The 16,431-nt window shown below is 41.3% G+C and overlaps 1 protein-coding gene across 3 annotated transcripts in view; it reads right to left on the bottom strand.

Annotated features, from left to right (window-relative positions):
- The window catches only part of LOC131692189 (protein-tyrosine sulfotransferase), a 34,256-nt gene that overhangs the window by 6,218 nt on the left and 11,607 nt on the right, over positions 1-16,431 (bottom strand). For all 3 annotated transcript variants that reach the window (XM_058979095.1, XM_058979105.1, XM_058979096.1), the window contains exon 2: positions 4,524-5,450. In XM_058979095.1, the coding sequence (XP_058835078.1) occupies positions 4,524-4,819 (296 nt within the window). In that variant the 5' untranslated portion in view covers positions 4,820-5,450. The remainder of the gene's footprint in view (positions 1-4,523; positions 5,451-16,431) is intronic.

Raw genomic sequence — 16,431 nt, 5'->3', positions numbered from 1 at the left:
TGGACCACGGCTACCTTTGATAGGGCTCTCACGTTTGCCTCATTGCTCAAGGATTTAGCAAAACAAGCATACGGTGTGCCGAGCTCTTGACGGAAGGATCCTTGTCCAGCACAAAGATAATCTCGATTTTTTGAACGCGACTCGTTTTAACGACGTTCTCTTCTAACACCTGCATCGTATGCAGCTCTTGAGGAGAGCTGCATACGATGTTTTATCGTTTGCTGCGACACTTTTGCATCTTTCCCGAGAAGTTTGACATTTTTCTTTCTTTTCGTATTCCATCTCTATTCGTTCCTACTGTCGGTGATTTTTTCCACGCTGCGTCAGCCAGGGGCATTGTCAATGTTTCTCTGATCGCTTGTGAACTCCAGCTCACTCCTGTTTTATCGGGTGCGCCAACCTAAAAACTCGATTCACACTCACAAAAATGCAAAGCGAGGCAGGACACGTATTGTCCTTACTGACTATAAAACGATTGCTCTATGTTACTCATCTACATTTGGCGTTTCGTCCTCGTTCATAAGCGTATGTTCACCGTTTGCTATGTACATGGATTCCCAAGCGTTTAGCTGTGAAACTTTCTGCACCTTTTTCAGAAGTGTTGCGGTTTTCCAGTCTATTGTGGGCCACCACACCGCAGTCGATGGCTCTTTCGTAGTCAACAGTATGTTTGTATTCTCGAATGCGAGCTTTGAATTTTTCTGCGGGTTTGACCGATGTATACTGCGTGGCATGTGTTTCAGAAGATTGAGTAGATTTCCGATTCTGATTATCCTTAAGGTATTGTATGCGACTTGGTAACCATGGTGTTTTAGGTGGTTTGTATGGAGCCAGTGATTTAGGGGTAAAACGGCGAGCAGATTCATGGTTCCTGTTTTCAATTCAGTTGTAACGTTCTCGTGTTCTGTTTGTACTTTTTCTTTTCGTATTTCTTAGTATTTTGTTCACAAATGCCTCTTCATACCCGTTCAAAGTTTTCATTTTCTATCGGTACATTGAATAAACTATGGGCCATAGAATGGGAAGCTGCTTGTTTTTGAGCGCCGAAATGGTTGGAGTCGGAAGTTATGTATCAGTCTGTGGATGTCAATTTATGGTAAATCCACTCCACTTCCAATTTATGGAACGCCACTTTCCCTTCTATTTCCTGCTCTACCGTAAACTTTGATGTGCTGTGGCGGGTGTTCAACAGGTTAAGGGTCTGGGTTAGGTAGCGTTCTTTTACAGTTCAGTTTTCATCAAGAGAACCTTCTGATCACTTTCAGCAACTGTTATGGTAGATTTTATGCTCATCACTAACTGCTCGATCTTGCACATTGTGTTTGCCTTACACGAAAATCATGCGGCTCGTCAACCTTTTTTCCCACCTCCGCCAAATCCAACTTCCCAAATTGTGAATCACTCTGGGCGGTGTCGTTGCTTGATTTCGGGGCGAACACTTGATCCAGGAACCCCATTTCCGGTTGGTTTACTAGTGGCTCACTCTGTACCATGTCGCTGCTGGTACTTACCGCAGCTACTAGCTGTATCTCTGTACCTTGCCACTCCTTGCAAACGTAATAGCGTACTTCTCCAGTCACACTGAAATTCTTAGAAGTTTCCATGATGGTGGCCGCTCAACTCGTTGTATGCAATTGCCTGTTGTGATCAATTGGTTTTCTATACAAGCAGTGAGGCCAATTGTGTGTTGGACACGATTCTTCATGGAGATCAAATCCAAACCCGGATTGGCATATCCAACAGGTCTGGTGACGAATTTCGAACAGGCCTGCCACCGCGACGGAGTGTTACCCTTCCTTACTCAGGGAGCAGAACAGCACGGCTATCAGTTTAAAGTTACCATCCAATTCCTGTAAGTAATCTCCTAACGCTGACGAATGGTGGAAAGACGAGCGACGATGATGGTGGTAGTGTCCACGCAATACCAACTGCAAGCCATCTCAGTATGTCCTGTATCCTGAACGGGTCGGTAATAGCTCACGACGAGAAGTTTCTGACGATAAGTAATAAACAGGAAATGAATCATTCTCGAAAGGTTGGTAATCGATGAATACTTGCCGAGAATGGAAGACTCCTCAACCAGTGCCGTGTATATAGGACCGCAACGGTTCAGGACCGCTGCCTCAAAAGGTTGACTGACTCAGGCTCGAGGATTTCCATAGTACCAACTGCGTCGCTTGTTGTTTTGTAAAACTTCCTTCTACCATAATATTGGTTCGTTCGTGGCTATCATCGCGACTTTTTGAAAGTGACTAGAATTAAGCCAAACTGCAGTAGATAAAAAAAACCTTCAGTCTTCTGATTGGTAAAGATATCATCCGCTTTCTTAGTGTTTCTTGTCGCAGAACACCCGACTGGAGAAACATTTCAATTTAATCAGCTCGTAACATCAATCGCGCATCGATAAAAAATATGGGTTTTCCGTGAGCACCCTCAAAAACGTTGTGCTTGTTGTGCTGTCTCACACATCGCATGAGAAATACTGCGCGGGTTTTTCTGCAACATGATTGAAGATAAGATCAAACGAAAGAAACTTTCGACTATCCAGGTCATGAAGTTGATTGTTTACCACGAAAATGATTTTCTTCTGATCTTTTTTCGTGTGTCTGCGGTCTTCCAGTGTCACCGATACCCCCGTCACGTTTTCAATTTTCAAAGTTTGAAAATAAAGCATAGCCTACTGCTCATCCGTCTGACAAGGCAACTTCCTGGCTCCTAGCGAAAGGCGATTTGTCAAGTCTGACACAAAACAACAACGATATTTTCGAAGCATACGAATGAAATTTTCTGCTCCCCCGAGAATAACCCTAGAAAAAGGTTAAGATAGAAAAATTACTATTACTAATTGAGAACAAACAGCTACCTACCACCCAATCCCACGTGTAATTCCGAACGGCCATCAACGGAGGCAAACGAATAGACACCGCTGATTAACTCATCATTTGGCAATTTTGTGTGCTAGCAGGTTCGTTCATGTCCCACTAATCACACCGCTGGTAGTTAGCTGGCCCCACTAGCCCCGGCTAACTGGTTTTCGCCCGACAATGGTACACAGACAGGCAGCCACGTGACAACGGTGAAATAAATCAAAACCAAGCCCCATTTTCCTCGGTACTCTCCTTCCCGTCGTACCATCATCATCAGCTTCATCATCATCATCATCGTCACCATCACCGCAGCCCGACTCCCCAGTGGGGATATAATTGCTTTATCAGTTTCATAGCCTTACACTTTTATGCAATAGAGAGTGGTCAAGCGATAGGTTTCAGTTTTGTCTTCTCTTTGGACTGGTTATGCTGACCGTCTCTGCTGGTCGGTTTCAGTGGTTCTTGCATGACAATGTTGTTTATGGTTGGAACAGTATTTCCTTTCTTTTCTACATATTACTTCCGGTTGGTTGGATCCCATTTTGAATCTATCAAATGTGACTTTGTCATTTTCACTTTTTTAATGGATATTTTTTGGTTTACCTATTGTAACTTTAGTTCTAATTTGGACGCTGTCTGCCTCCTTTTATCGCTTTGATAGATGTACCAAGGAGAAACAATCTTGAGCGAAATTGACAGTTCTGCTAGGCGTACAGAGCCTACTCATTTTTCAATAAGGTTAATTAGCATGTCTTTTGAAAAGGTCTCTTTTCGAACGGAAAATATTTCCGCACCTTTTCAATATGTTCCATTCAATTTATTTCATCGAATCAAAGATTTTTCGAACATTTTGACAGCACAGCACTAATAATGAATGAAAAATTGCAGTTCAATAAAATACCATAGAAATTGCGCACATCAATGTGTTAAATATTCCCATCATTCAATTCGCACTTACAACGAGAGGGTAAAGAACCCAACCGTTTTCCTACAAAACCAAGCACAAAATTGCAGCTTTCAATGTGCGGTAGGTATCGGAACAAAGTCGATAGCCAAAATTCTACTCATTGCAGAACCCGTGCCGTCAGATTACTTTGTAAGTTGTCCCACTTTGCTAATGTAATTAACACATTGATTAGCGTTTGCGTGCCGTTAGAGTTATTTTCTGGAACCCAAATCCTCTGAAATGCCACTAATGATTTGGTGTTATTCATTGCATCGTGGATGTTATGAATCATAGCATTTCGACAATTGGTTAAACAAAGTAACATTCAAGCAAGAGTTACACATCCTACATTAACGAACGTTCACACTACGCCCATAGTAACTATGCATATTTGAAAGGTGTGAAGGTACCAAACACAGTCAGCGAAAAGCGTGTGCGTCCGGAAGTCTGTATGGTATGGAAAGCGTTCTCAATCGAAAAAAAATCACCCACCCTCACGCGTAAACAAGGTGAACGCGCGACGAAATTGATAATAGACACCATGTTATGATAGTGAAACCACAAAAGAGCATGACTAATGAGGAAAAAATTGATGAGTATTACAGAATTTGTTTACAAAGTTTCAGGGTAATTGTTTCCCTAATGACCCTTCCCACTGACCTCATAAAACATGTACAACAAACCAACCAAAAAACCACAATGGTACTCACCTCACTTCCGGATGTGCATCCAGCATCGCCCGCATCAGCGTCGTCCCCGACCGGGGCACCCCGCCGATGAATATCAGCGGCATATTCCTATGATACTGGTAACTTTTGCCGTGACCATCCTGTTCACTGTCCACACCGCGTACCATTTCTCCGCTGCTGCCAGGGGAAGACCGTCCACCGTACGCGCTCTGCAGGCATCGCCCGCCCAGATCGGTACCTTTGAAGAACAGTAACAGCAGAAAGCAGACTAGGCCCAAACCGAGCAGTATCTTGCGCTGACGCATCAGAAGGCGCATCGCGGGTTCGGAAACCCCGCTCTTTCCAGCAATCTCTATCGTTTTTTTCTATTGTCTCTTTCGGATGTTTCAGCTACTAATATGATGTATGTTGTGGATTCACCGAGTCTCAAAGACCAATACAATTATTTCTATGATTTATCAACTGGTTCGGTACAGTTGATTAACGCCCGCTAATGCTTGTCCGAGCAGCTGCTTTGGGGTAGAAACTGGTCGTGGAATGATCGGTCTGTCGTTTCATCGAAGACAGCTCCATCGGACCGAGAAGCGAGCGACGTACGACCTTTAGCCTGTCTTCAACTGTCGTCGCCGTCGTCGTTAGGGCTCCCAGCCCCGGGTGTGTTGTGAATGCGAGTAACGGGTGTTCTAATCTGCCGCTTCTATCAGCTCGTGGTAAACCTATTAGCGCGGCAGTGCTTCACGCGCATCGGCAACTCTTGCTTGCGCACGGGGATACACTGTTGATATAACTGGAATCCGTTTCCAGCTACCCGGAGCTCTAGCACCGCTTCTTTTTGGTGTTAAAATAAAAACTGATATTTTTGCCGTTTTCTGAAATGCTCCCCAAATCACCGTCGTTCGGAGGAGAAGATGCTGCCGCCGCTTTCAATGTTCACAAAGCCGAATAACCCTGTCAATGGGGAGAAATAGAGAAAGAAAGAAAGAATAAAAACACGATCGCATTCACTTGTCACACATTCATTCATCGGTGTTTTTGTTGTTGCTGTTGGGTGGCATGGCAGCAGGCTGAGCAAAAATGTTTTCACTCTTCCTTCCTATCGTTCTTCCGGTGGATTCACATTGTCAGTTGTATACAGTGCGGATTTCAGTTGAACGGACTGGTATCAATTGACTCGAATGTTGGTGTTTTTTGCATTTCACTATCTAAAGTTATATTTTTCATTCACCAGCATTGCAAGAATCCTGACTGTTCCCGTCCCTGTCGGTCGTCATGCAGAAAAGACATGCTCCAGGAAGAAGCGAAATGTGCCGCGGAAAATTTTGTGCCATGTGTATGGTGGTATGTATTGAAAAAAAATGTAAATGTTTGCCATATGTGATCTACCCGTGTATATCTAGGAGAATTTTTTTTAAAAGCTTTTCATTGCTGGAAAAACTTGTTTGGGCAACATGTTGAAAGAGTAATTGAATTATTTTATTCAATGTTCGTGTTATCGGTTCACCTTAAGCGATTACCCCCGTGCCGTCACGATTTTTATCCAGGTTCACGCGAGTTTAAACTTGATCTCCTGTAGTACCAACATCAACATTTTCGCCGGTATCTGTTCTGGCTCTAGGTTTAGCCTTTTCGGTAAGGTATTCATGTCTTCCGTAAAAATATACCACTTCTCCTACGAGATTGTTTCAGTTTGCAGGATCTATTCCTTCTAGAGCGGTTCTAGTATTGAATCTGGTTCTTCGTGGTTTTCGACGTCATTATCGGCTGTCCTAGTTTGTGTCCGATAATTCACGATAAAACCGAAAAGTATCTTCGACATCGATCAGCTTGTGAAATTTTACTACACATTCTTCATTTCCTCGAACCGCATTTTCTTGCTCTCTTTCGGCAACTGTAGGAATTATATTGATTCGTTCTGCCCAGCAAAGCTGTACGTGTCTACTTGGTCAACACATCAGACATAGTCAACCTTGTGAGCAACCAGCACCGGTTAGTCACCCTTATCAGTTCAAGTATTTCACCGACTCTGAAAGCTATGAACTGCTTCAAGACGTATTCTGCCGTTATACGCATATTTGCCCCATATTCCATGGGATTCGCTATATAGATGGGACAATTATGCCTAGAGCGGCAGTATTGGTCCATATCATGCAAGGATCCGTCGACGGAATGCAGCGTATTATTTCCAGTGAGTGTATCCCCAGGACAATCGAACCTCGAGGCCTGCAAATATCATTTCGAACCGTGGATTCGATTGACATTTCAAAGGGTTCATAATGGCGTCACGAAGCCGTATGCGTGTTCCCTAGCATCGGTAAAGATTAGTAGCCTTAGTGACGCAATGTTTCGGAAGCAGGTCACTTCATCGCTTCCATAAGAGATGTGTCTCGTCATCGACATCGGATGGCTGATTATTTTACCCTGATTTGCAAATGAAGACAGCAATCCCATCGCGCAATCTGCTTCGTGAGCTGTTTCTCCCCGTGAGCCATCGGCTCTGAACTCGTTGGATTTTTACTTCCAGACTTCTAAAAACTTCAAGCGGAAGCACAGTTCCGGAGATCGAATTACTTTTTTGACATTAAAAATGTCTTACTCCACTATCTGGGGCTAGGTGTCATTCTAAAATCTAAACTATCTCCCTTGTAACGAAACTATGTAAGGTTTGCACGCTTATAACTCCGATATTACTAGATGGATTTTAATCATTCATACACCAACCGATTCAGAAACACCTAACTTAAATATTGGTAATAATTTAATATCTCCCCAATAAAAGTAGACTTTTGGAAATTGGTAAAATTAAAAAGTTCACAAAAAACGGGAAAAATACCATTCGTGAGGCAGATTTCTCAGACACAGCCGTCAAAAGAGGGCAGCTTAGTTGCTCAATGAAACACGAAAAGTCATAAATAGAAGCAACGCATGTCCGTTTAAATCAGTTGTTGCTCTTATCCCACACGAGCAACGTCGTCTCCGGGCGATGCAATAAGCGCTATAGATTTTCGGTAACGTTGGCATTTGCACACACTCGCACCTAAGTGACTAAACCATATACGGTTAGTTTATAAATAGAGGTGACGCGTACCCGTTTGAATCAGTTTTTGTTCTTATGTCGAACGGGTAAGATCATGGCTGCAGCGTCTGGGCACTACAATAAGCGGTAGACGCTATGCATTTTCGGCAGCGGTGGCCGTGTGCGGATTTGTCGGGTACCAGCATGGTGTCACAGAATGATTTGCAAAGTGGGTGGGCGGGGTGGTTTGGATTTAATTCAATACGGTGTGTGCTGCTTAAGAGTGTTGCGTTTGAAAAAAATATATTTATTTTTATGAATGCGTGTGCGTTGTAACTTGTTAATCCATGTTTACGGCGCTTTGTAGCTGCGTAGGGTAAAAAGCCAATTGGTTTTCATGTTTCATATTTCGGTTATATGTTTTTTTATCAGTAAGACATCTGACAACGTGCTTCTGTAGTTATTGCACTGTTCAGCAGCGTAGTATTTTATATAGGAGAGTACACTCAGGTTTGTTACGCGGATTTTGAAATTTACGCGGTTTTCATTAACGCGTTTTTTTTTAAATTTACGCGGTTTTCATTTACACGGCCTGTATCCCCTGCGTGAAAAATCTGAGTGTAATTGCATCGGAAACAATCACATTCCCAGCAGAACTTTTTGTTTTCTAATTTCAAACACTTTTGTTTCGTAATGCACACAACGTAAAATTTTAAAACAGAACTTACCGTCCCAGCAGCAGTTGAAGCGGGTGTTCTTTTTCGATTCAAATTCAAGCCATGTCTTAAGCGTTACTGGACTTAAAATTGTTTTCCCAGTTAAACCAGTCAGAATATCTGTCCTACCCTATGTATTTAAAACACACTTCTAATTGCGTTTTAAGGTATACAACAAATACGGTTGGGTATACTAATTTAAATTTTAAAATAAATCTGTTCTAAATTATGAAACAAACCGCTGTACTGAAGATATAATTATGTCAGTCCTATTACCACATATAACACCTATATAACATAAAACGCTGCAGAATTGGTTTAATAATACAATGTTTACACTACAGAGTTATAACACGTTTTAATAAATAGCAACAAGAAAAATGTCACCAAGATAGCATAAAAACCCGTTTTAACTGGTAGTGCGAACGTTGCATAACAATGTAATTTATCAAATAATTTCATTTTTCCACCACTAATCGATCAAGAAATACTTACACTTAAGATTGTTTACTTAAGTTCATTGGTACATTATTGAAAATTTAAATGGAAAATGAAATTTCATATTTTATGGAGAATCTGTATATTTCCGTTGGCGGGAGTGGGTTTCCTCATCACAGCTCTCAATATGGAACTTTTCTTTTGAATATATTTTCTGGACAGACCAGCCTATTTTTACTAGATGGATCAGCCAAATAATGCCAATCACCTAGTGAGATACTTTATTAATTAATAGATTACCGTTAAAAGACCTTCAATAAATTATGTTTTAATGGGGAGGGTATATAGCAAATTGTAACATATGAAAACAGGCGAGTGAACAAGAACGTGTGTCGATATGTGTGATAGATAAAAAAGCTATATTTTTAATGTCACCGTGGTCGTGTCCTGTACACAACCCTTTAATTTTTTTTTTTATCTGGCACAGCAAAGTGCATCGTATCATTCGTGGGCAGTCGTTTAGATTATATCTCATATACTGATGAAACCAAATCGTAGCGTTCATCCAGAAGAATCAGACGAAGGAGTAGATTCCAGTGCTTAGTTCCTTTTATTTCGATTAAACAGGTTTTAACCATAGGGTATTTTGTCTTGCTAATTATGCTATTCTTCCCCCCTCCGCCGAGGATAGAAATAAAATAATTGTTCTTTTCAGGCCTATTCCTATTACTCTTTTGATCCACTTGAACCTCTCACCTGAAACAGCTATTTCTCTTGAATTGAATTTGGCAGGTTCTAAATTTTGTTTAGATGATTGGTCACACTCCATCGTCGACACGAGTAAGACGAGTCCTTGCTTTGTAGAAACTGTACATCGTTCTAATAAATGCATCAATCAATTCTGAAAGGGAAACGTATAAAGAATAGTGTTAATTCGCTTTCAAGATTATCTTGCGCATTCTTCGCCTCGTCCAGATCTCAGCAAGATAACAAGGTGTTTGCGTTTACCGTTGTTCGGCAATCAGAGCAGTGAAGCAGCGGTGTTTCGTTTCTTGTAAGCCTTCTGGATACAGTAATACAAGTTAAATTGCGCTATAATATTACAATCCCCATTCTTGTACCTAATACCAGCCAGCACTAGGCCGTGCAAAAATGACTGATCCGCTGATAATGATTTGCTTCAAGGCGAAATGGATGTCGAAATAAAATCGAATTCCCGACTGAAATTGCAACCAGGCCCCGGGCTAAAGACAAAAAATGTTTGAAGCTATTGTAGAATTCTAACGGAGCGATATTCGGCGCAGTGATAGAATTATCGAAAATTCGCACCGACAAGCTTCGGGTGGTGGTAAACTGTTTGAAGCAGGCAAATGATATTTCCGGCTACGGACTTTTTACGAAGGAGTACAGTGTATATGTACCAGCTAATCGGGTTGAAATCTGCGGTGCTGTCTCCGAGTTTTAATTGAGCGGATCCACTGACACATGGGGTTGGCTGTTTTAAAGACCCCCTGCTTCAGTCAGTAAAGATACTTGGCTGCAAACGTTTCCACTCAGCATCAGTTAAAGAGGACATGTCAACTTAGACTCTTCACAGGTGACCTTCGCCGACTCTGTCTTACCAGGGTCTCCCATTGTAGTATTAAGGTTCGTTGTGGAAATCATGTGGTTGATTCCTGTGGAAGGGATGTCGAAAAGTGTCTATAGTGCGGGGGAAATTCACATGAGCTCCAGATATGTCCCGCGAGGACAAACTGAAGCGTTCCCTTCGGGGTCGCTCTAAGCGATATTTTGCTGAAATGGTAAAGATAGCTACGCCACCGGTCTCTATGAATATCTATACTAACTTGTCTACTGACGAAGGCAACTCCGATGAACCCAACGAGGGAACATCTGCTGCTGTGCCTAGAAACAACAGAAAAAGGAGGAACATTTCCTCTCATAAGCTTCGTTGTAAAGGCCAGAAGATGTCCCTTCAAGGTACTCCAAAAATAAGGAGGAAGTACTGGTGCAAAACTGAAGCAAGTAGCTCCTGGTCTCAGAAACCTTAACTCAGAAAAGGCATTTCCAGCACTTCCTGGGTGTTCAAAGCACCAATTGAGATATGGGATCTCAGCCAGAGAAAGGAACCAGTGCTGACTTAATAAATTTCACTGATGCTGTGAACCGTATTTTTACAGTTTTAGATAGTTCTGACCCTCTTAAATGCATATTGATAAGCTTTCTCCCCACAGTAAAAAAATACTGATGTAGTTGATTGAAAAATGGTCCTTTGGTTTTCCCGAAAACTGATTCCTTCAAAATTCTAATAAATAGTTTGAAATGCGATGTATTTATGCGTATTATGCGAAACATGGCTTACTTTAGAATTAAAGCTAAACTTTCCAGATTTTATTTCATTATTCGCTTGGATCGAGAAGACTCTTACGGAGGAGTGCTTTCGAGGATTAAAAAGTGCTATTCTTTTAATCGAATCGACCTCCCCTCGCCATCGCTGCGGTTAGATTGAATGAAATCCCTGATTCCCACGGTAGCGACCATCTGGCAATTGGCATGGCTAACGGTTCATGGCCACCGAATACAATCAATGATCTTTCACGAAATATTGATTTGAAAAGCTACGCGTCCGCGATATCTGGTAAAATTGAGTCCACCCCAGAGACTCCCCGGGAGGAAGAAGAGTACGTGTTCCTGGCTTGCTTGATTTTGGAGACCACGATTCAAGTTCGTACTAAATGCGTACCAGACTCTCGCGGAATGTCTCCCAACTCTAGGTAAGACGAAGAGTTCTCAGACGTGTACGCGGAGAAGGCCGCCGCGTATAAGATCTTCCGGGACGACGGGTTACTCGAAAGTTACCTGGCGATGTCACATTAAAGGGTGTTCCACATCAAATTGCATCACGGGAAAACGCTGTTGAAAATTACGTAGAAAACGGATTCTTTTCAAACTTTCAGACTATAGAATGTAACCTATTAGTAAGCTTTTGGCATATTTATTTCTTTCAACTTCAATACCATAACCGTACGCTCACACCTTGCGCTTAACTCCACTCATTAGGTTCTGTACAACTTCTTCTGTATGTAAACCCACTTTTTCTTCATGTCTTCCTCAGATTTAACCTCCTTGGGATGCTTTCGTCGTGCCTACTTCATAATTGCCCCGTATTTTTCAATGGACCTTAGTTCCGGTGTGTTGGGTGGGTTCATGTCCTTGGATACGAAAGTGACCCCGTTTGCTTTCTTACCACTCCGGGACAACATTTAAAGTGGCACGAAGCAAAATTCAGCCAGAAGATCGTAGGGTTCTCGTGTTGCTTCTGTAGACACTCGTTGAAGGAGATCTTCCCGTTGACAGTCCCATTTGTCACAAACGGCGCACTCCGTATACCACAGGAGCAGATCGCTTGCCAAATCATGTATTTATAGGCAAACTTTGAAAGTTTCTGCTTCCTCACTTCCTCCGGAACATCAAACTTGCGCTGTCCGGTGAAGAACAGAAGCCCCGGAAGCTGCCAGAAGCCGCCTTGATTTAAGTCCATGATGAGACACTGAGGCTTCGTCAGCATCTGAGTGTACAGTTTCCGGGCCCGTGACTTATCCACCGCATTTTGCCGCTCGCCACAAATTGGAGCCTTCTGCACTTTGTACGTATGCAATTCCTCCCGATCCGTGGTTCTCCGAACGAAAGACTTGGACAGATTCAACTTTTTGGTCGCATCCCTCACCGAAGCATTAGTATTCCGTTTAAACGCTTTCACTACACGCTTGTGATCTCTTATAGGCCATTTATTCTGACAGCATCTCTCCTTTCGTTCGATACTCAGAGTTTGGTAGTAACGTATAATTACTCGACACATCGTTGACTACACGATTCTGAGTTATCCTCTGGTGTCCCGATGAGTTAAGGATTTTTTCAGGTGCTTGCGCAAAATCAATTCGCGACGTTGCTTTTCGGGTGACGACATTTTTTCCAATTTTCGAAACACTGACAGCGATAAGAATGCAGTGTAACCAATACACTCTAAACTACTTCTACCAAAATTTTCAAGAGAAGATACCCAATGTGTTATTTTCTACAGCGTTTTTTTCGTGATGCAATTTGGTGTGGAACACATCAAATTGCATCATTTCTGGGTCGCCGCGAATACATCCACGCATGCATAAAGCCCTGCGCGAATACATCCACGTGTCAATTGGAAATTTGCACTTCCAGAATGAAAAATAATTATTTTGATTCTGGCAGAATTTAGAAAAGGAAAATATTTGGGGAAAATATATAAAAGCATCGAAAATTAACATAAAAAGACCTCAAATGAACATGAAACACACCAACACTGTGTTGCTGTGAATAAATTAATTTATGGGATTTCTATGAAGGACTATCCTCCATCCGTAAAATTGTTGCATCAACTACTCATGCCCAGATGGCGCTGTAGGCGCTAAGCGGAGCGAACGCGCGTATTTTTGGTAGCACACATGTTAATGGCAAAGTTATTGGAATGTGACGATAAATCTCTACGTAAAATCGCGATATTTCAACCTGCTAACACATAACTTAACATAAATAACAATCTACTGAACGATTGACATCGATTTCCTGTTGAATATATACAGTACAGTAGCGCTCAAAAGTATTTTGTAGGTACTGAGCGCGAGTCTTTTGCCCTGCATTTTTTGAGAAATGACGTCCTTCGTTTTAGAGTTATGGTGTCTTTTGCAAAGTTGTTACATGGTATCTAGCGCTTTATTTGATCATTTCATATTAGTTCGGAATTCAGTCGCTAGGGCGGTGCTGTTAAGGGGTTACACAACTGTAGAACACGTAAAAATAGGCATATTTCGGGATTTTCTCTAGACGTATCAATAAGGTCAATCGGAATCTTGAAAAATGGGATTTATAGTACTAGTTGTGAAGTACAAACAATATTTTTTTCAAGTGATTTTGTCACAAGATAGCGGCTGTGCACCTTTTTCCCGTTGACACCTCTTTTTGGAAAGGGTCCACGGCCGGAAACCTATCTCCTGTAATTTTGAACCTAGAACGTATGCGACGTACGTAAGATTTTTTCGTCGTTAGATTTTTCTGCACTCCTTTGTCGGTAACAGAGATGCCAATATTACCGACGACACGAAATATCACCTACAAAAGACTTTTGAGCGCTACTGTATATTCAACAGGAAATCGATAACAATTGTTCACATGCTTAACAAGCATGGGACACGTCCGAGCGACTCGCCAGTGCTGCCACTTTTGAGTCAGATGCATCTTGCTATTTACACAAAACTCGCATCGTTCCTGTCCTAGTTTCACCAATTTCGCCAACGAAATTTTCGTTTCTTTGATGATGCGACAAAAAACAATAGCTTGCTTTAAGATCATGGGTACACGATTCCTATAGTACTGCTCGTACTCGTACAGCTTTGGGGGCTCTCCTCAGCATAACGGTTCTTTGTACGGCTTTGAACAGCTACACGTTGCACTCGTTCCCTTGTGAATGCTTCCTGACCGGTTATATCAAGCTACCACTATTGCTTGTGGACATCGATACACTCTTTCTTTGAAATAAGTTGTCCACACAACAGCCGCTTGTGATGTACACGGCGTTTCTTCGCGATCAGCCCGGGGACAACTTGACAGATAGTGCTTGTTTCATATATGTACCACCGAATTGATGGTGGCGCTAGTATGCCTTTTCTGTACGACTACCACGAACAACGACACGAAAAAGTTTCAAGAGAAAAGCGTGTTTCGTTACGTGTGTTATGAACGCGTCAATGCGGCTAGAACAACATTTAGAAAAAGCGTATTCCAAAATGTGGATAAAGAAAAATATTATTAGAGAATAAATTTATCCCTGATTGGAAACCGTCAGCAAAGTTACATAAATCTTATTATAGATTTAGCTGGAAGGTGTTGTTTTTAGCAACCGGCTCTCTTCCTTCCTAAAAATGTTTTGGTTTTCTTGTTGTGTGAACTTTGTAATCGGCAAATCATTGGTGTTATAAATGAAATATAAATGAAAAACTTTTTGGCCAATGAAAGTAAATCACCAAGCTTAACAATTCGTGAACCTACGACATCTTGTTTCAAGTTCATTAAGAACGTCAAGAATTCTAGTATTTTGATTGGGATAATAAACCATATATGTAGGATTTTCTACACATTTAGCAAAATTGGTTTTGAATAAAATTTGTGTGCTTTTATCAGAATTCTGGCAGCAAACTAGTAGTGCTCGGTTTCAGCAAGAATGCTGCCAGGAATGTACAATTTTGTTCGACTTCGGCCAGAGTTTTGTTCGACTTTTGCAATAATTCTGTCCGGAAGATGTTGCGATGGTTTTGGTATGGATCCCTTCAGAATTATTCTGGCATTTTCCTCGGCTCTACCAGAGGAGATGTTGATTAGTTTCGGAAGATTTTCGGAAATTCCAATATAAGTGGTAGTGGCTTGATTTTGAAAGTCATCTTCTTGTATTTCCGAAAATCGATTTTTTTTCTTTCGGATTTTTTAAATTCCAAATGGAATCTATGTTTCTGTTTAAGTATGGGGGAATGAGGACAGTTTCTAATGTGAACAGCGAAATAAATTTGATGATAGAAATGCTTAAATTAGTTATTTTTTAGATATGGAAAATAGTAAATGAGATGCGCCTTTTTCAAATTTTGCTCCATTCGAGCCGCCATGACATCACCAAATCACCACAAAATTTGCTTATGAGTTCAATACAGCAACTGTTCGGTAACTGGGCTAAGAGCGCAGCCCAGTTAGCGAATGCCGCTCGCTAACTGGGCTGACCTGTCAAATGTCAAAAATCACCGAGGGGAACTGCGATGCTCTGTCAGGTTGACATCATTATCTTCAACATTGTGATTATGACTGGAAGTTGGTAAAACATAACAAGTGAAAAAACAACATAGCGCCAGGATGTGGACAAAATGAGGAAACTGTCATTTTTTCCGCAATGTTCGAAAACATTATTTTGATTGATCATTACATCGACATAGATTTTTCATTAGGGCTTAAATCGCAAATGTAAACAAACTGCGTTTTCGCTATTACGACATTATGCAACAAAAATACTACAAGATTGAGGTGAAAATTAGTTAAAATGGTTTTTAGTTCGATGTATAATTAAAGAAAACAAAACGGCGAAACATGCATTTTCTTCGAGATTTCGACTTAGGCCCTTCTTCTCATATGGAATATAAAGGCCAAACTTACATTTTTAGACAGAAGCGGGCGCACGGTTATTATTCACAAATAAAAGAATAAACGGCGATTCTGTTATATAAATGATAAGCAATATCTACTATGATCATGTCTACTCGATAGTTGTTGCACATAAACATTCGAATATTTCGATATTTTCATGAAATTTGAAGAAAAGATTCACGCGCCCTTTCTTTTACATTGGATTTCTATGCGCCCATTTGCTGAGCCCTATTAAAAGGTATACTGTCAAGCTCGCCCATTTACCCAGCCCTACCCAGCAAGACAGAGTCAGTTTAGCCCATTTACCGCGCCCTTCTGAAAATTATGTACACGGTTTAGCCCTTCCGCAAATGGTGGTTGCTGAAGGGCGAAATCACGACTGGGATGCAAATTGGGCGTAAGCATTTTTTTAGTTTCTACCCACTAAAAGCACATAGGAATTAAATTCTTTGTTATATTGTCATAAGGTTTAACGAAAAATGCTTCCGGAAAAACACGGTCATAAAGTAATTTATACCTACAATAAAAACTACATTTAGAAAACCTT

Source organism: Topomyia yanbarensis, chromosome 1 (genome assembly GCF_030247195.1).
Source record: "Topomyia yanbarensis strain Yona2022 chromosome 1, ASM3024719v1, whole genome shotgun sequence".
NCBI classification, from domain to species: Eukaryota; Metazoa; Arthropoda; class Insecta; order Diptera; family Culicidae; genus Topomyia; species Topomyia yanbarensis.
The sequence above is the reverse complement of the archived record's forward strand: the minus strand, read 5'-3'. Positions and strand labels throughout refer to the sequence as shown.